We start from the raw sequence: 22,133 nt of genomic DNA, 5'->3' as shown, positions 1-22,133 counted from the left end.
GTGCACTTTGTGCGATTCGCGCTTCGCAGTTCGCAGTTCGCACCATTTCGCACAGGCAACTGATGAGGCAACCATCAGATCAGGCAAGCCCAGAGCCCAGGCGCTATTTTAGTGCAGTTCCAGGTTCCAGGTTCGAGTTAGCATGTATTTCAGTGAGTGGGATAAGTTTGAAATTTAGCGAGAGCGAGAACGGAATTAAAAGTTGTAGTTGGATGTAGGCTCTGTGTAGAGTAGAGTCTAGTCATTAGTGCAATGAAAAAAGTGCAGCAATAAAAAATAAGCCGACTATCGATAATATCGATATCGATCATATCGATGTGCCAAATGCGCCACTGCCAAATGCTCCAAAATGTGTGCAAATGCAAACTGCAAATGTGTTAAAGTTGTCAAACGGCTTGAAAGAGTTGAGAGAGAGAGAGAATCACGACGGTGACGGGTGACGGGGCATCTAACATCGAATCTCAAATCCTCGCCGTGAATGCCGTGATCGTGATCTGATGACAGGCGGTAACGAGAGTAACGAGTATGCAGCTGTGAGCTGTCGTTACCGTTGTCACAGTCGTCGAGTAAACCTGGTAAACCCTAAACAACGATAAAACGATCGCGTTTCTACGTACATTCAACGTACGTCGGGCCTCGGGCTGATCGCTGATCGCTGATCGCTGATCGTCGTGAAAAGATCAGCAATATCAGCATTGGCCAAAAGGATGTTGCCGTAGTCGTTGTGTCGAGATCGAGACATACAAGATCTGTCGCATAAACCGTTCTCGATGTCGTCCGCGACACGTTTAGCATTAGCTCGTATGTGTCATCTGGAACTGGAAGTAACGCGCATCATCACCGTAGCTCGTCGTTGGCGGGACATGCTCGAGAGCTTTTCAGCTTTCTCAAGATTCAATTATCTCGAGTCTTCTTTGTCATCCGGCGATAACGAGCTTTTTAAACCTGTGATATGACTTGATTATCACTGACTCGTTCTCGGGGGCCACGAACGAGCAAGTCATGGACTTTCAGTAGAAGAGCATGCATGTATGTATGTGTCCTCTTGTGTCTTCTTTCTCTCTTTCTAATTTTTTTTTCTTTCCTTCCCTTCCCTCTCCTCTTCCTCTCTTTCACTTTAGTTATTTAAACCTCTGAGAATATAATAACAATATATCATAGGAGAGTAATCTTTTCTTGCAGATGGAACAGAAGGAAGAATCGTTAGTATTCTTCTACCTTTAAATAATATGCGAGATTGTATGTGTGTAGATTTACAGAATTATTAGAAATTGAATAAACACACAAAAAATGATAATACTATCCTTCCGTTGATATGCAGACTACTCTATTACAATGGATATTGGCGTTGTCAAAATTGCGGAAGATAAAGATTTTGAGAAATTGAAGCAGTTGTATGACGATAATAACAACTGGAAATTAGATTATAACAAGCCTGATCTATCTGTTTGGACAAAATCCGTCCCAGGAATTAGTTTTAGAATGGTGAAGGTAAGTGTTCTCTCTTCATTGGCAAATGACGTTTATTCTTTGATCGAGACTGAAAACGAGCTTAACTCACGTCAAACAGATTAGAACGCGTTTCCCCGATATTTCACCAGAAACCCTGTACGACGTTTTACACGATCCTGAATATAGAAAAGTTTGGGACACTCATATGATCGAATCGAAAGATATAGGGTTTTTTAATCCAAACAACGATATTGGTTATTATTCCAGTGAGTATAACGTTTATGAATCTTTGAGTTTTAATTTTTATATCGGCCATATCTTGCTTTATGCTTAACACCGTTGTACAAATTTTCAGTGGCATGTCCGTCTCCGTTAAAAAATAGAGACTTTGTCCTGCAACGATCTTGGTTAGATACCGGGATAGAACAATTGATATTGAATCATTCCGTTTATCACAAAGATTACCCACCTAGGAAACACTTTGTACGAGCAACGTCTTACCTCACAGGTAAAAATACTAGGAAGCAAGTCAAAACGCGTTTTATGCGCGCCTATGCATATAACTTACACACATTTAATATACGTTATACCATCTTTCGTATGTGTCCAAAAGTATTATTATATTTAAGGCTATATTGTAAGGCCTTCGCGCAATGGAGACGGTTCCGAGTTGGGTTACGTATCGCACACAGACCCACATGGCAAATTACCTGTGTGGCTCGTTAATAAAGTTACGCAAATATTTGCCCCTAAAGTGAGGTTCTTATGAAAAATATTATTAAGCAGTATTAAGTATCGAACAAATAAATGTAACATTTGTTTACAAAGCTATACTTTGCAGATGGTAAAAAGATTGCATAAAGCCTCTGTGGGCTACCCAAGCTGGAAAGTACTCAATAATCCAAATTTTAAGCCTTGGCATTATCCTGAGCAAATAATGGCACCTAGAATACGTATCGAAGAAGTAAGGAATAGCTTACAGTTTTTGTACAAGTTTTCGTGTTTTATTTTATTTCTTTAATTAAAATTTTAACTTTATTCCTTTCAGTATTATTTGATATATATATATATATCGTGTATTATTAATTCGTTTCAGTGCGTAAAATCTGCAGAAGAGAAGAATTCAAAATATAATTATGTAGATGAATCTGATTTAAAGGAAAGTTTGATTAAAGAATCTGTCCCAATGGATAGCGATTAATTTATAGCGATATAATAGAGAGACATGAGGATTTTTAGGTAAGTAGGGGATAATAGTGACTGGAATAATAAAAACAGTATAATGGAAAGTTTTAGTTGCAACTTGCAGTATTACAGATAAAACGTAACGGACAATTTGTACAATTATTAAGTTCGATTTGGATATTTCTTACATGATAAATTTTAATTACACATAACGTAACATTTAATATATATAACGTTAAAAGTTAAGGCCCCACACAGTTATCATACGTGTGAAATCGCCTTATGCGCGGACACGGCTGTATGTAAACGTCAATAAGAAAACTATCGGTGGCCTGCTTTGCATTAGGCACTAATTTCAAGCCAGGTTTGTCGTTGGTATTGTTAAAGCGCGCAAATACAAGTATAATAAGAAGATGCCGCACAATATGGAAGGTATATACTTAAAACTCTTTTTATAATTTATATCACAGTGCGAGATACGCGACATACGCGTATGCCTTGAGATAACCATCTGATCTATCTTCTATATTGTGGACATTGTATACGTTATTGTTACTTATTATACATATATTACTAATTCTTAAAACAAAATTATATATATACATACATACACGAAGTAATTGCAACTTTTTGTAGTATCAAAGAATGTAATGACAGTAATGAGTGTAGTTGGTAAGAAGTTTTCAAATGCTTCGATAACAATCGGAAGATTCAACGCTAGCATTTCCGTCAAAGCGGAACACGATGAAAGAACGTTGTTGCAAAGGACATGTTCGTTATATAAAAAACCGGATAGGCATTTTTTTTTCTATACACAGATGCCTAAATGTTACAATTTTAACGTAAAACGAACAAGTAGCTTAATATCGATAAATTCGAGTATACATATACGCACACATAACTCGCGACCGATTCTCTAATTGTCATTTTAAATGAGTTTTATTCGCAATGTTTATAATTGTTTACCCGCTTCTTTTGGCAAGTGTGCCAATAAGGCGTACGAACAAATACGAGTATAAGTGATAAATGGTACCACATTTCTTTCATAGTCTCCTGATTTTAGGTATAGTAAATATGTGAGAGAGAGTTTTGTAAGACCGGGCGTCAAACTTGAACGGTGTATTAAGAAGGTAAAAAAAGGAACAACGTTTCGCGTTAAAGTTTCGATCGATACCGCAAAAACAAAAGATTCGGGCAAATCGGATTTGAAAGGTGCGCAGATAGGGGAGAGAGTAAGCCAAAAAAGATGGTAATTTTTCGAAATACTTTGTACGGTACATTTCACTATACAAATGGATATGTGCTAATTTAATTAATTACTAACCAACTAATAACGAGACGGCCTAGAAATTTAGATATACCGTAAGGCTGAAACTTGATATAGATATGTGTATACGTCAAATCTTAATTTTTACATTTCTTCGGTCTTCGGAAAATATATAAGATAACGCAATAAATATTTATAGGGCGTAATCGATTACTTTGTAAAGTTCACAATAAAACGTTTTCAAACGGGCTTTATTTAAATAATTATTATATATACAGAGAAGAGAGGTTATTCTCATAGAGTCAAGTACAGTATTGGATAATGCAAAGTGAAGGAAACGGTCGAGAGCAAGATTGGACTCTGTTATAAAGGATTTTGAAAAGCGAGCCCGCAAACAACGATAACAAGACGAAATTTGATCGCACATTTAACGGTATCTATATTTAATTTTTATCGTCTAGCTTTTTTTCCCGTGAAATGGCAATGAAATGAAATATGTATATCATCGACTAAAATATGTGTCATCGGCCAGGTTTTCCGCTAGGGAAGCAAACGGTGTAACAAAATTCGCTTCACAATCTCGTATTTCCTTTATTATAGGTTTTCATAATTCGCGGGCGGCGAGTATTTGAATATTAATGAGGTAGTATTGATCATTATAATTCTCTTGAATACATAATCTTATCTTATGAATATATTATACATCTAATTACTTGTCTACCGACGCGGTCTCCTCTCGGTCCTCCTCTTCTTTTATCGCCGATTATCGCACACGTTACCTCGAACATATTTTTGGAATTATACTTTTCGGCCTGGTGTGCGCAAACGCGTGCGTGTTTAAACAGCACCTGCATGGATGATAATGGAACGGTATACATTAGGCACATATATCTACGTGCGACGATATGTACAAATTACCGCGCACGCGTTATCGCTACATTCTTAGGATCCGAGTATCACTTATATACCATTCGTTACATTACATGGACACTGGATTACTTATATTGGACATTGGATATTATCTATTATCTACCGTTGACTATTGGTAAGTAGATGATGTGAATCCTTGTGGCGCGGAGTTTCGAGAAAACAAGCATAAACCTGTACTTTCCAAAAGTAACACATCGCAGTCAAAATGATATCATTTTTAAGTAATATTGGGTCAATATGACGCCAAAATAATGTTATTTTGACTGCGCTGTGTTACTTGGGTTGTCGTGCTATCGTGTGCATCGTCACGAGAAAAGGATAACGGATATTGCGGTCTGACAACGAGACCAATTAAGTCTTTTTGTACCTATTTGAAATCAGAAAGAGTCGAGAAAGAAAGGAAGAAGGGTAAAGACTTGTTCGCTCTCTTGCGTGTCGTCGAGAATGGCGAAATTTGTAGTGGCGCAACGAGAGATCGTATAATATATGGTATCACAAATTTTAAATTTTGCAAGAGTTAACAATCAAATCCAACAATGACCACTAGTTTTATATCAACGACATATATATACTAGATTTATGTGCGAAACATGAATCCGACGCGCGATGGTGGACGGGACGGCAAAAGATACGTCTTACGTATTTTATTTGTTAAGTATATTAGAGGATACTCGCGTATATATGTGTACATATGATATATAAATTCTAAGTGGATAATGCGACGTGCGGAAGCCGCCAGTCCGCGTATCCATTTTTCAATTCTGAGGTACGAGTGTGTGCAGTTTCGTCAAGCACGATAGAGCGATCTTCCTAGAGAGTGGCCTTCTACATCTTTATTATTGTTTTAGATATTTCCATTTCGTATGTCGCTTGTCGCCGGTTGTCGCTTGTCGCATCGTTTCGCGTCAGTTTCGCGCGTCAATTTACGAATTGCGGCGCGGCGCAGTAAGTACACGAAGGAAGGAAATTTTCTCCCAACCACGTAAGAAGGGCGAAATATGTCCTATGATACGGAATCGCATCCGTTGCCTGACGACAAAGAGCTTATAGAGAAATTGGTGGACGAGGATTCTCATTCACGTTCAAACAGCCGTGTACAAACGGCGGTATCGCAGAAACGTTCAAATATCGATATCGATGTTAAATGCGACGGTGCATTAACATCGATTGATAACGATGAAAACGACCGTCTCTCTGTGGTGCCTACTGATGTGATTAGAAAAGTGGAAACGGAAGTAGAGGATGACAAGGATGAGGCCGATAAGACAATATCGATTGTCGATAAGAAAAGGCGAAATAATTCCAATAAGGTAAATTTTCTTCCCTTTTCCAAATCTATGTATATGTATGTACGTATGTATGTATGTTTGTATTTTCTCCCCATCCATTTTTCACTCGTCCGATTTTTCCGAGGATTCCAAATTCTGATATTAATCATTTCTAAATGTGCCAAAAAATTATTTCTGCCAAATTACCTATAGCTGTGTGATTTACGATATATATTTTTCACAACACCTCTCCACGTCAAGTTCGACTTTCCATGCCTGTATAGAGAGCCGGGCGAAAGTGCAGGTTACTTTCCGCCCCGCTATGCCGGGTGGAAAGTATCAATTAATTTTCTTCCCTAGGGAGGAAAGTAATAAGCCCTGGCGTGTGTGAAATTGGCCTCTCTCGCCTCTCTCTCTCTCTCTCTCTCTCTCTCTCTAGGCATGGAAGTTGAACTTGACTATAAAGGTATTGTGAAAAATATCGTCTGAAACCCGGGATTTTCTTTCTGACAATCTTTTAATCATCTTTTTGCTAATCTCTTTTAATTAATTAATTAATCTCGCGTCAATGCGGGATCGTAGGAAGAAAAAACGCTTATATGTTTTGGGAACACTGACCACATCTTGGATCAAGTGTCTAACCCGACAAAAGGATCGGAAGACTTGAAACGATCGAAAAGTAAGAAACGAGCGTTCTCTTTACTCGATATATTGATTTCTACGAGTATCCTTGCTCCTTTCGCGATCGGCTTTTGGAGAGGTGTATGGGGATGCATGGATCGTCATGCGGAATTGTGAGTAATAAAATTGATATAAAGGCGAGTGAATTACTTGATTGGAATACTTGCGGGATATGCGAGCGACACTGAAATAGCTTCGATAACGAATATATATATATATATATATATATGGTGGTTCAGGACTCACGGGACAAACTTTAGAGACTGATAGGTCTGACCAAAAGAATCAATTCTTGTCTCAGTAAGGAACCCATGTCCTCCGACGAGTCTCCTTGAGGAGGACATAGATCGGAAGACACGTCAGAAGACGCGGAATTTATAATTTAGAATTCAAGAGGATATGTTTTTAGGAGGAGTTTGTGTTAACAGGTTTCCCGGCTGGTTTTGTTTTACGTTCGGCGCAGCTCTGCTCGCAACATATACGATTTTCAAAGACCAATTTCACAACGTCTACGTGAAGAAGTGGGCTAAATCAAGTTGGCGAAAACGACTGCTTTATCGGACGTTACGAATTCTGTATACTTACACCTTTGGAGTAGCATGCATCGCGCATTGGCGGGGTGGTTGGATCATCATTGATAATTATCTATTTATGCACACGTGGTAAGTCAACGTCATCATCGTTGGTAGTACGTTACAGCGGCATATATATCATTTGTCGCGCGAACAGACCGAAGGTGAAGTGGAGGAAACGAGATTTGTTAATTGTCATTTCCCGTGATATATCTCCCTATAGGATAACGATGTCTTTGACATGCTCGCTATTGGCATGCCTGGCGATTCTACGTTCCGTCCGAAACTTGATAACAACCCCAATGATAACTCAGATCGACACGCCGAGTTGCGTTTTTCAATTTCCTACTAGATATAACGTGGTAAGTTGGACAAATTGAACAATCTCTAGTCTCTTATTCTCGATAAAGATCTACTACCTACGATACGCGTATCTGCGATATGTATCTACGACAGTGTCTCAAGGATAACACGTTTATATAATTATTCATAAAATCAAATAAATCATATAAAAACATGTTATAGTTTGTGTAATTATTAAAGGCGTGTCTATGTAAAAAGAGGCTAATGTACGATTAGTGAGAGTGCGCAGTTATTTAGAATTTAAATTATCAGAAGCGCTCTCTCTCTCTCTCTCTCTCTCTCTCTCTCTCTCTCTCTCTCTCTCTCTCTCTCTCTCGTACGAACAAACGCTGTTCATCCGTTCGTCGAGTTCGTCTTTCGTAATGTTTTCGCAATTATTAACGCGCGATGTTACGAGCGAGAAGCCACGTAATGTTATGTTGAAATGATTGAAGGCAATTGTCCACTAAAGACTTTATTCAGGCACAGGCAAATGGTGATCGAAGGTGTAATCGCTGAGACTGGGTTTGACGACTGACCGCAGAGCAGAACTCAGCAAGACAGACAAGACTGGACTCGATGACAAGAACTAGACGAGAACTCGACAAGAACTAACTCGAGCTCAAGAGGGATCTGGCTTTTGTACGATTTTTCACCAATAAGTCCTAACCAATAACGTTAACGCGTTCTAATGTCGGTAGTAACTATTGGAGCGGCTGATTAAAGAACAATGAAATAGAAAGTTTAGTATTTGACGAAAAGGACTGTGTTAGCATTAGGATTAATTTACAACTGTGATCAGAAGATATTGAAAAGGGGAATTTGAAGTGAGTCACGTAATAAGGGACAGTGCCTAGACAAATAGTGAGAAAAATTGAATTTAGAAATGGAATTTGTAAATATGATAATCTAGAGTTACGGCACGTAACAGCGAATGGAACTGGTCGTCCTGATCGGATCACGAATTCGTGAATCTCCTTCCGTACTCCTCGCACAGTTCCGCCCTCTCGGTTCCTCGTAGATCTTTTCTTGCGAATCTTGACGAAAGAGTCTATCCATCAACTGTTGGCTTTTGTTGACGATTTTGTTGACTAAAGTACGATACGCCCGTATAATTTGATGCAAGAAACACAAAGTCTCCACGCGTGACGATCCAAGGAGTCAGGCAATTTCCGTTTCGAACTCCTGGCCTTATTTTCTTATACAATTTCTAGTAGTCTCAATCTCTTACCAACGATGCGCGCGTCTCGTGACAGTCGTCGCTTGTTTGATTACGTCGCTTGAGGAGCCGCCGCCGACCCTGTACTCAATTGCCAAATTGTGTTTAACAATTGTACATACATACACAGAGCGGATGGTACACAGTACCCTTGTACCCACACAGTGTATACGGCGTCTAATCTAATGTAAAGTTTGCAATTTTGATCGATTTAATGCAGATAAACCTGCCTACTTCCGCTTTCAGCATGCGCTTTCTCGATCGTAGCAGTTCATTGTTCTATACTCGGATTATCGCCAAGATTGCGCGCGAATCGCATCGCGCATCTGTGTATAAACTCGCTTCGATTCAACGAAATCGTCTCTCGACTCTCATACGTTTCATACATATACGGACGTACGACGAAGGTGACAACAGATTACTCATTTGTTTTCCGCAGGTTTTTTTGTATATACAAGGAAATTCTTTTTCAAATGTTATCATAAGAGTCGTCGCGAACCAAGTTGACGAAGATTCCAGAGCGGAGTGTCTTATCGAGTTTTTGCGTAGATATCGTATTAGATTGATAAAATCATAGTTCGCTTAATGATCACGCACAAGTTCTCGAATCGCGCAAACAGATCCTATACGTACGTACTTACGTACTTACGCACTTTGATAATTTCACTTTCCTTTCATTCATCGACGCGACAAGGATCTTTCCCGATCGATCCTTTTCTCATGCTCCCAATTCTGAATGAACGATGAATCGTTGAATCGTCGAATCGTTTTTCCAGCATTATGTATGTACTTGTAAACTTTAGATAGAACGCGCGTATACAAAATTGGAAATGTGGAAACGTGGAATAACAAGGAATTGCAAGTAAAGGAATACGTGATACCGCCCAGGACAATCGAGTACAACTTATAGCCTACAGCCGAGAGCTTTTGCGACTTTGCAAATAGAAAGATCAACAACGAGTGATTATAGTCTCGTTTGTGTCGGTTTTCCCCGGAAGTTTATGAAACGCTTTCACCGATTATCGTGCATTGATAACAGCGATACGCAACTGCTGCGATTCCATATGGAACGCGAACCAACATTCCTTATCTGCAAAAGAAGCGCTATCCGTTTTTTTTTCTTATCTTATTTGATACGAATTACCAATCATTTATAACGCTCGTATCGCGTTTTTGATCATTACGCGCGTAACGATTTTATCTGTGAAATTTAGACGCGATTGTTTCTTCTCAATCAGAAATTCCCGATGACGAATTGCGTATAGTATCATTGCCAAGTATAGCAACGAGAGAGAAATGTAATCTGGTTTCATATATTATTTATAAATCAGCTGAGAGGAAGAGAGAGAGAGAGAGAGAGAGAGAGAGAGAGAGAGAGAGAGAGAGAGAGAGAGAGAGAGAGAGAGAGAGAGAGAGAGAGAGAGAGAGAGAGATATAAAAATATAGAGAGAGAGAGAGAGAGAGAGAGAGAGAGAGAGAGAGAGAGAGAGAGAGAGAGAGAGAGAGAGAGAGAGAGATTGATTCATAAAAATTTTGTACGTAGTTTTATTTCTAAACAATGTTCGAAACAAACACAAACGCAACAATATACAGATTCAACTTTATTATTAATGTGTAGCTACCGTTTCTATCTATTATTAATCCATTAAGACAACAGTTATTTTTTAAATGTGTGATATTAATCGATTAAATTCAAAATGTAGCTTTTTATGTGATGGAGTATTTTTTTAAAAAATATTGTAAATGTCACAGTTTAATGTAACATTTAAGAAGTAACAAATTCATTCAAATTGATTTATCTTTTAAAAAATGTCTGTTACATCGCGGAAAGTCGTAACTCGGTTTTTTCACATTTGGATATAAGTACACATCACGAGTCAAACTTGTTATGCGGTCTTAATGAGTTAATCAATTTTAGAGTTTTCTATTAAAATCGATATGTGATGTATATATATATATCGCAAGTAGACGCGAATAATTTTAGATAAACGTCTACGACGGCATGAAATATCCAATAATTAATTTCATTTTCAATATCTTGCGTATAATCACATTTTTGAAATGACATTGGATCTCGTGACCCTGACGAGGCTCGCTGAAACGAATTAGGGGAGAGAAGGTGAGAAGATGTCGTAACCCAAGCTTGATTGGCACACAAAAAGGTGTCGATTAGCGATGAATTTGGCTAAAGCGTCAATGGTTAAATGAATGTACGTCAATGGCTAAATGAATGCGAGGCAGGAAAGATTGCTCAGAAGAAAAAATAACGTCAAGGTGACTAAAAATTATGCCGTTGTAATTGCCATCCGCTCTTCTTTATCGGAGGTAAAATAGACAAAATTACTCTTATAATCCAATCATTTCTCGTCGACCGTTGCGGCGATTTAGCTTCAAAATTCAAATGCCTTTTTCTCAAAATTCTCTCACTCTCTCGTTACACGGAGAGAATTTTCTCTTTTAAAATTTACCCTGAAATCATGGTAGAGTTGTGGGACAACGTGTACCACCGAGAATTTTATGCGAGCTAATTCTGATTAATATCCACAATAATAAAAAATATTAATATCTATTACATTAAAATATAAAATATGTTTGATTAATTTTACTTAAAATATATCTAGGAAATTTTAATAATTTTTCAAAATTTACCAATCCGCTTGGTAATTTTTATCACGTTGTTTGCAAAATGTCTTTTGTATATTTAAAAAATTTCTCGGTTGCCAAGTTGTCCCAAATTTATATAGTGAATTTAAGGGTAAAATATAACAAAAAATTCTCTCCGTGTACAAATATTTAAACATTTTTACGTTTTCTTCCGTTCTCTCTCTGTAGCCGCACGTCGATCTCGTTACCGCTCTTAACAGTACAATACAATATTGTAATTTTGCGTATCGTCGTATATACAGGGTGACACAAAGGTTTCCTCTGGCGTTAATACATTTTCGAAGCCGCTTCGGGGGGAATTGTTCACGATGGTCGCTGCACCGCTAGATGGTAATTTCATCCCCGGGCACGTTGCGCAGGACCACTTTACGACGTGCGAAGAGCTGGTTTCCCGGTTTTTGGGGCAAGGACGTTTCGTCGCCAAACTCGCCGGATTCAGAACCCGGGCTTTTCCATGTGTGATCCATCTTGGAGTAAAAGATATCTAAAGTTCGCTTTAAATCAACGAGGTCGCCCTTACGCACAGTGGCCCTGCGACGTGCTTGGGATGAAATTTATATACCATCCAGCAGTGTGCGCGGCGACCATCGTGAACAATTTTCCAAAGTGGATTCGAAAATCTTATTCAGGCCAAAGGAAATAATTTCAAGTTTTCTTTGGTATTTATTGTAATTTTCTTTGTTTAATTTTGTTATTAATGTTCTAATAAAGTTTTATGTTCCGTTTAAAGTGTAGATGTAGACGTTTAATTTGTGTACATTGTGTTTTGCTTAATGGTTTCAAAGAAATTCCGGGACCTTTTGTGTCGCCTTGTATATGTTGCATCAAGCTTGTCATATAGTTTATCTTTTTGCGGCACCCTGCAATTAAAGGAAAGAAAGAAAAATACCGCGTATATAGTGTATATAGCTGCAGTACATAACAAGCTTCTTCGTTGAGACACAGTATATACATATACTCGAGACGCGCGAATAGCGTGACTCGACGACACCTCCCCCTTTCAATCCGAATATCTAAAATGACCGAAAAAAAAATCAAGCCCACCGCGCCGGAAGATGAAAGAGATGATCGAGTCGTCGGATGTGACGATTCGGCCAGCTCGAAGAGATCGCGCTATGACCGAATCGTCTTGGAGTCGCGTATTATCGCGGCAACTGAACGCGCGTGGCCGTCATCGGCTGCCACCGATCGTTCTAATCGGTGATAGCACCGCGATACACGGTGGAACGAGGCGATTATAACGCATACGCATCGTAGGTGGGGATCGTCGACGTAGGAGAGAACGAGGGAGGAAAGGAGAGCATACCGCGGGTACTGTCATCCGTGCCGGTGGTTCGTTTCGCCGCGAGAGCGACGACGTTGTTCGTGATAATGCGACAGTGTTGACCGCGCGTTTAGCGTTTAGCGGTTGCGGTTGATAAAAGATTGCGGTTATACCGAAGACAAGTCAGTAGTCGACCCGACCGCTGCCCGACCGGCTGCTCGACCGGTCGCCGATCGCTCGATCGAGTTCGTCAGCCCTCAGGCGCTCGTCCAACGAGGGTTGGACGCGCTCGAGGAAGACGCGAGGTTGGATGCGACACAGCCAACTCTTTCATATCTTTCATCCTCTCTCTTCGAGCCTAAGTGATCGTTCTCCTAGCGACGAGTGTGTCAAGATCGGATTAATTGTCTGATACTGGATTTGAATAATATCCAAGGAGAAGAGACACGTTTCATGGCGAAAATTTCATCGCTGGAGACGGACTTGGACTTGGACGGTCGTTAACCGAATTTACGTTTTCTCAAAGCGCTAGAAAAGTTGGCTCGAACTGATGAACGAATAGGGACGAGGGAAGGCATGCTGTCATCGTCTTTCTTCGATAGAAGACTCGTTCGCAATGTCACGACGACGGCGACGACGATGACGATGACACCGACGACGATGACGACGACGACGACGACGACGACGACGATGAGGAGGACGAGGATGACGAGGACGACGAGGACGACGACGACGACGACGAGAACGACGAGAACGAAAGCTAGTCTTGACGAATAAGAACCGAATTAAAGTAAAATTGAGATTCGACGGTTATAGCTCGAAAATATCAGGAACGGAACATTAAACGATTTCGTTGCGCGATTTCTTCAAGTTGACTGCTGCGCGTGTCTCTCTTCTTTCATCCGCACGATAGTAATTTCGAGGGTGCGAACCATGCGTAATGATCAGCGGCGCGACTACTAAATTCGATCCGGATTGGGCTTAGGATGGTCGAGTTGCGTGCGGCTGGTGTCAGGATGACTGGGAGCTTAGACGCCAGATCGTCGAATCGCCTACACTATGCCATCTTGACGATTTTGGATACGATATTCTCGGCGCTCGTAGCCGCGCCGGCGGTGGTCGGTTACTGGCGCGGCACTTGGGAACTCAGCGATTTCTACGTCTATCCGGACGAGCCGGTGTTTAGCAGCTTCGCGTCGATCACAGTCGGCTTCACCGGCCTCTTTGTCTTCAGCGTGGTGCAGCACGGCCTGGACGACGTTCTGCATCCGGACAAGCACCGGCTGTCGTACTATCTCGGCTCGCGATTCTACACCGGCGTGTTCGGCTTCTGTTGCGTGAACGCTTGGCGTGGTGCCTGGAAGGCCCTGGACATCTATACGGAGCTGACACCTGGCACCGTCTCTGCTACGACCGTCATTAGTCTCCTCGCGCTCGGCATTATGCGCGCGGTCCGCAATGTATCCGCGCCGCCGTTCTCCCTCGTTCTCGACTCGTGTCCGGGTTACTTTGAAGTGCAGACTATGTTTCGCGTCAATGTAAGTACTCGCCGACGATCTCTTACTCCGAGCTCCGAGGGTGCCCGCCCTCGGAATGCTCGCCGGCATCCGAATCGCGTCGCACGAGGATTGTCTTTTACTTGTTACGATTTCGCTCCAATTTTTTCTCTCCTTTTAAAGTTTAAATTCAAAGATATCGCTCAACACTTGCGCGCTTTACGCTCTGTAAGATTACAATTGAAAGAGAAAGGGGAAGGGAGAGGGGGCGGGAGGAGGAGCAGGAGGAGGAGGAGGAGGAGAGAGAGAGAGAAAAAGTATTTAATTTGTAAAGAAAACACTAATTGTATCGCAGATCGCGGACGTACAGAAAGCATATTTTATATTTCGAACGTAATGGGAGCTAGTTGAGTACCGTAAAGCGGAAAGTTTCTTACCATTTGTTTAGAGTAGAGACTACTATAAAAAAAAACCAAAACAAAATATAAAAATTCTTGGTAGACGTCTATGTTTTTTGGATATCTTTATAAAAAGTGTACGTACACCTCGATAATTTACTGGATTGGAAATTCTAAATTTAATTTTATTTAATGAAACGGTGCATATGGCTGCAATTGTTGGAAAATGGACACGAGGCATTGTAACGATTGTTTTATGCACGTTCCATGAAACCCTGAAAAAAATTGCATTTTTCTTAAATTTTCTTTTTATATAAAAATTAAAAACTACGTAACCAGCAAGTTTACTGAAAATTACGCATATCTGTAGATTAGGTTGTATATTTCCATAATTTTGTTGCAGCAACATTGTAAAACCAATATTTGCACATGGAATATTAAACGAAAATAGAGCGATGCTTTCAGCGTCGCGTTGACGAAAACGTCAAAACGAACGCAGCCCTGCTGAAGAATATAGAATGGCGATGAATTTAAATAAATGTAATTTGGTCCATATTATATCCCGGTGCTTCCGATACCTATATCCCCGGTTTACGGTATAGTTACCGAGGGGGGATCTATATCCGCACTTGATAATTATCTCGATAAGTGAATTAACAATTCAGGGATTGACATATCGGAAATTTGAATAGTAGAGAGAGATGAGAGGATCTAGGAATGAAAATACATATTGGATACTCACACGATATATATCAACTATCAACGACGGGACATTTGCTTTGCGCTCTCCTTTTATTTCTTTCACGTATTTCGACGAATTTTTGACCACCGAGGAAAAGAATTTTAAAGCTTTTCACTTTCTCGCTTCTTCTTTTCTCGGCGTACATAAGTATAGTCTCGAGTCAAAAGTAACCCTTAAAATTTTCGAGATACATAACGCTATATTTTATATTTATAAAAATAACGTTTTATGAAAAGTTTGCCACGTGAATGATTAATTTGCCAGCAACTCGGGTTTCACCGTGTGAAACGGAGTACCAAGATTGATAAAGACCTCGATAGGAAAAGATTATATATAAAATTTAATGACGAAATCTGGATGAAATTGGGAATGCTGCAATTATATCTCAATATTTGCAGCAGTACTCGTAGAAATTTATACCTTTCATCTTAATATTTGTAAAATTGTGGAATATTTATAAAATTAATTTTCGAAAAAGATTGCGTAATAATTGCGAAATATGCTTCTAATAGCGAAATAATTGTCTATAATTTATCATCAAAATTGAATTTATCTTATTTTTGTGCAAATATTATTCAGAAATTTCACGTCGACAAAATCGCTGCGTTATGGCGAATCATCTTGGCAGCATTAATTGTGAAATTCCTCTCAGTTGAATGATGCAATTATTGTACAATATTTGCGCAATTTTCCCATCAGGGGATGAATAAATTTACAAGCTATCTCAATATATTAACGATTAAATCGCATTTGAAGAGTCGTCAGATTGGTAATTTGTAATTAATTATATTCAGTTTCATAGTCACGCACGCGAGAGCCATATTATATCGTGCTTGTCTTGCACGATGATTAGAAAATGAGAGTGTAAAATGAGCATGTAGTACTGTACAGAATGTGCATATACGACTTTTGTCTCGTTGCCTTTTTCGTTGACAGAAATTTGTCAATTCCCAAGGAAGAGGGAAATGTAAAGAAATTAAGCGCCAACAACAGTACATCCGGAAGATTCGTGTTAAAAACCCCAAACTGCACTTGGCGCAGCGTTGTTTGGACGCGTGACAATTTTCTCTCGACTTTACGCGTTTATCGGGCCCTTTTTCGGTCCGTTGCGCTCACCGTGCTCACCGTGCTCATGCACCGTACTCACTGTACCGCGCAGTCGATTCCTGTGTGTAAATCGTAAATGATAAATTGTAAATCGCGATTAGCCGATTACGCGGATCGCATGTATCTCATTTACACGCGTTGTTCAAGCTCGCGTTATCGGTGTGTATAAGCGCAGTTTCCGGCCAAGTCCCCCGACCGTCAACCACTATTGCGCCTGTATAATCTATGTGCGCATTAGCGCAACATGTGCAAGTGCGTTAATTTATCTGTCGTTTGTAATCACATTTGAAACGCGATTATGATTGTCTTTTAATTATTTGTTACCGGGTCAAAATAATTACCATTGCGATTGTCGATTGTAAATGTCGATGATATCGCAAGAAAGATTATGTTACGCGACGTACGAGTATTCTCAGGAAACGTTGATACAATTGTCAGTCATTGTGCGTGTGCGTGCAAAAATCATAATCGTACAATTCGATGCAGTTGATGTTTTTTCTCTTATCGCAACGTTTATCGAACATAATCGTTTGATAGAAATGTGATTTCTATCATGAAATGACATGCACATTTGAGGTCGATCTCTCTCTCTCTCTCACACACACACACACACACACACACACACACACACACACACACACACACACACACACACACACACCACGCGCTCACAATACGTTAATAATGTCAGCCATCTTTAAAGTGGGAAGATAACATTTTTGTGAAATTAATCGACACCTACTTTAGCAATTGTACACTTTGCAGCTTTCCCTTTTCACAAATCTGCAAATGCAGCTACCATCTACTGTGCCGCGATGGAAGAAAAGAACTTGAGATAAGATAAAGATCATTTTTGCATTAGTGTGTATTATCGTAATACGTACCATTAACACGTTATTACTGTTAATACGTGATAGACATGACATGGGAATATCGGGATTGCAGCACATCCCGATATTGTTATACATTTATACATTTAATATTCATCTCGTTATTATCTTGTTATTCCAATATTACTATAATCTTTCATAATGTTAATGTTACGATCTCTATTATACGTGCGTAGAATACGAGGGACTGGTCGTTGTACTTACTGGATTGCGCCTTCAGCGTCGGTGTCGTGGGTACATTGGTTGTCTTCGTCTGGAGAGGAGTTTGGTTCTTGATCGACCTTTACCTGTTTCCAGAAAATCCCGAGTATTCTGCCGTTGGCTCACTGGTAAATATAAGCCTTTCGCGCATCGACAATCAGTCAATAGCCACCTCCTTCCGCGATCGCTGATTCAACCACGTTTTCCGGACTATATACAGGGTGTTCTATTTTAAATGGTCACCCCCCCTCCTCTCAAAATTTTCATTCTTTCCAATTTTAGAAGAAAATATTTCAGACAAAAGTGGTATGGTCTGAAGGGGGGAAGGGGGGGGGGAGGGAGTGATTGTTTAAAAGACACTGTGTACATCTACCTATATCTATACCTATGTGTGACTGTATTATTCCCGCACACGCCACACGCGCATCCACGCAGCAATCTACGTGTGCACATTTCGTATCGAGCCGTATCGATTGCCGTTGCAATAACATTATTCCATTGCTTATCGTTGCGTAGCGTTAGGAGCAGCTTTGTGGTAACGCGAAAAGCAAAATTATAACAACATCGAAATTGCAAGCGCGACGAATTGTGTAACGGAGGAAAGAAGGGAGGAAAAAAGAGGAAAAGAATAATAGTAATAATGACGATGCTAAGGACATGATATGAGAAGGGAGCGATGATAGTGATATGACACGATAGTAGAGAGAATACGGATAATATAGTCGCGATGAATGTTGAGAATCGTGAGTGTAATACAAATATTTCGACATCGCGTGTCAGGGATATACATATATATCGCTACGGTTAGACAACTTAAGCATTTCGTAAGCGGAAAATTTTGAACGCACTATCAGATATCATCGACATACACGAAATAATCCGCAGGCACTTGATACCGTTTTGTCGCGCCAAACGCGACGTGGAACGATTAAATTGGCAAGATTTGTGTCACGTGATAAAAATATAAAAGTTGAGCAAAGTATAACAAGAAATTTGATGACATTGCGCGCGGAAGCCTTGACGAATCACGAGCAAAAGTTTAAACAACTCTCTCAATTTTTACATGTTGCATCAGTTGCATATCGTCCGTTGGAAATTTTACTGCAAATTTTACATTACAGGCACATTACAGGCGACGTGCATGCCTAAGCTGTGCTATGGCACTGCACACGCCCCGGTAGTTGGATTATATAATTGAATATTCGCCAATTGCATGATTGCCGCGGCACATGGCACAATTGTCGGTGTACGCGTATGAGATGTTTAACGTTATCCGTGATTCGTTACATTTGTCTCTAACATCGCCGACGCCGTCGATACGACTGCGCTTGCATCCCCTTAAATTCTATATATATTTATATCTCTTGAATCCATATATCTACAAGAAGAATATATGATAGAAATTTGTTAAATATCCAGTTTCTAAGAACATGGTCGAGCTTCGAGAGAGGGAGAGAAAGATATAAGAGTAACGTTAATCGTAACATTACCGAATTTCAGGCCATCGGGTATCTTATAGTCGCCGTGACGTTTTGTCTACAACCGTTGATGCGGTACATCTGCGCGCGCCTTGAGGGTTTGCTTCGCTTGTTAGTCGCGGACGCTTTTCTTCTTCTGAGCTTTCTGGGGACCGTGAACGTCTGGCGCGGTATATGGAACGCGCTGGATCTGTGGCTGCTGCCGGACAATCTAGAATTGTCCTGCTGGATCACTCACGTTGGCTGTTTCGTTCTCCTCGTCCTCCTCAATTGTAGCAACACCATTCTAGTTCGTGGCGTTTACATCGATGCCGAGGAAGAGGAAGGACAGTGCGTCGTGTTTCCCTGTCACTATCTTCGATTATTCTTCAAGGTTTGTACATGTCGTCATATCATACGAGATACAGACGAGACACATATACGTGTGCTTGTCGCAATTGTCGGAGCAAAGTTTATATAATGAAACATTCTCGACAATTTAATGTTCGGTGTGTTCTGTCCAATTAACGTTATCGTTTATTTCATTTCGTGCCAGATCGAACGCGAGAAGAAGCGAGCGCGACAGCGGAAGTTGTTGGTATCCTCCCAAGATTTCGTCGGTCGTATCGACGATGTAAACGATAAGGACGGTGAAAACGGAACTCTCCTACCGAATAACACCACTATGTCGATTATACCTGCGAATACGGATTCTATCGCATAGAGACGATAATAGATAGGAGAAATCGAATTTTCTCGTAGATGCGTAGAGCGTCTAGGTCCACAGGCCCAGGTATAAGAGGGAGAGAAAGACAATTAAGTATAAACGCAACGTGAAACGCTGTGAAACGAAAAAATGACGCGTATCTTTTTACGGGACGTGATCTCTTTCGAGACCACTCAACTCTTCTTGGTCAACATCTTTAAGACGACTTGAGACGATTGGTCTCCTATAAGTGGAAGTGCGGTAATCGTGCTTAATCGAAATTGAAATCGGAATTTCGTGGGACCATCACGATACGACCATCACGGTTGCGACTCGGTTGCGTCATAGATTTATTCATAATATAGCCATTGATTTCTAATCGCATTTATCGCACGCGATATACGAGTATGTGTAGCAAAAGCGTGTAATTAAGCCTCTCACACTCATCGCACGTACTCGAATTTCTTTAATAAGTACGTTTTATCATCCCGATTCAACGTTTCATTACAAGACAGATGTCTGATTAGATTTGTATAGATTTGTATTCTTTTTCACGCGCTAGGAATTGTGACTCGTGTATCAAAATTCACTGGTCGAGTGATTCACCGTCAGTGCATGGCGCGATCGCGAGCGAGGACGGAAGATTGAAAGATCGAGTCGCGCCGCGCCACTATCATGCCTGGAGGAGGGAGGGTGGGAGGGAAGGGGTGAATAGTACCGACATACTTAACATATGGAAATCAAGTACAAGCCACTCGCCCAACTCGGTCACGATTGGCGTGATTAATCGATTGGATCATTGATCATTATGGTGAGAGACATTTCCGATAATACAATAATATACGGAGCAAAGAGAAGAATACGGTTCGCGGAAGACGAATGGCTGTGAATCAACGTACGAAGTGAACAATAAGATGTACTCTGTAATGACCAAAGGTGGATGACACTGAGTCGGAGAAAAAAGACAGGGTGGAGGTGAAAAGGAAGAGAGAGAGGGGGGGGGGAGAGACTTACCGAATAAATAATATTAATAATAGATGCCCAATGTGTATTCACTATTTATTTACTCATTTATTCTGATACAACTAGTAGTAGTCGATTTGTATTGGAAAATTTATTTGATTCGGTTGCGTTTCCCGTACGCATAAAGTGAAATGAATTTGGTTTTTCTCGGAAGAGAAAGAGTATAAATTAATCAAATATAAAAAAGTCCAATTAAAATAAACAGAGATATACACGCTTTGCGTGGTTGTGGAATATTAACCGTGATTTTGATTTGACACAATTGGTGGTATCGCGATACAATAATGTTAAGATAACGATAGACCAGAAAGACGATTCGTCAACGATTTCATTTTCACGGGATCAGATCTCCGGTAATGTGGTGTGCAGCAAAATACGAGTAATTGTAAAACGGTAGAGACTGTTGTAAATTCGCTACTGTAAGCCTCGTCGAAAAAGATGGTCGCGTCATCTCCCGATCGACGATAATTATGACGAATCATCTTCGTTATACCACAGAATCTTGCATCGAGCGAGACCTTGGCGATAAATTGAACAGGACTGTTATCCGTTATAAGTAGAATGTAACTTCCCTCGTATCCTGTACATACACCCCGTAGTTTTTACGCTCTTACGCTCGACAATTACTACGTCATAGCGTACTAATAACTAATTAGCCGCGTGTGGGCACGTAATGACGGGACAATAGGCAGCAGTCACGATGGGAAGTGCTTAGTTCGACGATAAATGCTTGCCGCCCCCCCCTCTCTTCCCTCCTCCCGCCTCCCTCCTGGCCTACATTTAATGTTTCCACAATGAACAACTCCCTCGTGTACTCCCTCGTGAAGAGGGAGGAGAGAGATATCAATCAATTCACAATTGCCATTGGCTGTTCGTTCCTCTATTTTACTCGTGTTTTATTTTAACGTACCGTTACCGCAACAATCATTTTGTATCACTCGAGTTATCGTATCGATCAAGCATTCTCCATGATGATATACCTACATATATTGAGAGCTCGTGTGTGTAATGCTTTCTCTATACTTGTAAGAAATATTGTAAAAGATGTGTAAAGATGTCCTCACGGCACATGTATATACATATATATGTACGATATATGCCGCGACGTACGTTGTACACAATACGTCGAATATACATAGAGAAATATTTCGGTTTCTTTTCGCGTTTGACTAACTATAGAGTTTCAAAAAGATTAGACCGTCGATCGATTCCCGATCGATTGCGCTTAAATCAATGTCAATGTGGTGGGGTAATCTATTTGGGGATCTA

The 22,133-nt window shown here is 40.3% G+C and overlaps 2 protein-coding genes across 7 annotated transcripts; both read left to right on the top strand.

The window, feature by feature from the left end:
* Positions 1–54: 54 nt before the first annotated feature.
* On the top strand, positions 55–4,599 carry LOC139774093 (START domain-containing protein 10-like). Of its 6 annotated transcripts, none has more exons than XM_071709060.1 (8): positions 55–1,033; positions 1,183–1,239; positions 1,322–1,491; positions 1,571–1,718; positions 1,808–1,960; positions 2,082–2,206; positions 2,294–2,416; positions 2,549–4,599. In XM_071709060.1, exons 1-8 carry the CDS (start codon positions 1,024–1,026, stop codon positions 2,651–2,653), a joined length of 891 nt encoding a protein of 296 aa, XP_071565161.1. In that variant the 5' UTR covers positions 55–1,023; the 3' UTR covers positions 2,654–4,599. The 6 variants fall into 6 exon arrangements, with proteins under 6 accessions (XP_071565161.1, XP_071565162.1, XP_071565165.1 ...); XM_071709061.1 differs by having other exon boundaries at positions 57–1,029; XM_071709064.1 differs by having other exon boundaries at positions 58–1,029; positions 1,183–1,202.
* A 1,083-nt stretch (positions 4,600–5,682) lies between these two features.
* On the top strand, positions 5,683–22,010 carry LOC139774088 (uncharacterized). Its single transcript, XM_071709039.1, has 7 exons — positions 5,683–6,144; positions 6,685–6,896; positions 7,212–7,445; positions 7,579–7,717; positions 17,654–17,806; positions 19,179–19,529; positions 19,692–22,010. The coding sequence occupies exons 1-7, from the start codon at positions 5,833–5,835 to the stop codon at positions 19,857–19,859; spliced, it is 1,569 nt and encodes a 522-aa protein (XP_071565140.1). The 5' UTR covers positions 5,683–5,832; the 3' UTR covers positions 19,860–22,010.
* The last annotated feature ends 123 nt before the right edge of the window (positions 22,011–22,133 follow it).

The sequence above is a fragment of the Temnothorax nylanderi genome, unplaced genomic scaffold, assembly GCF_030848795.1.
Source record: "Temnothorax nylanderi isolate EJ_2023f unplaced genomic scaffold, tnyl_v1.0 TNYL_tig0074_pilon, whole genome shotgun sequence".
NCBI lineage: Eukaryota > Metazoa > Arthropoda > Insecta > Hymenoptera > Formicidae > Temnothorax > Temnothorax nylanderi.
This window is presented reverse-complemented; position numbering and strand designations above follow the sequence as displayed.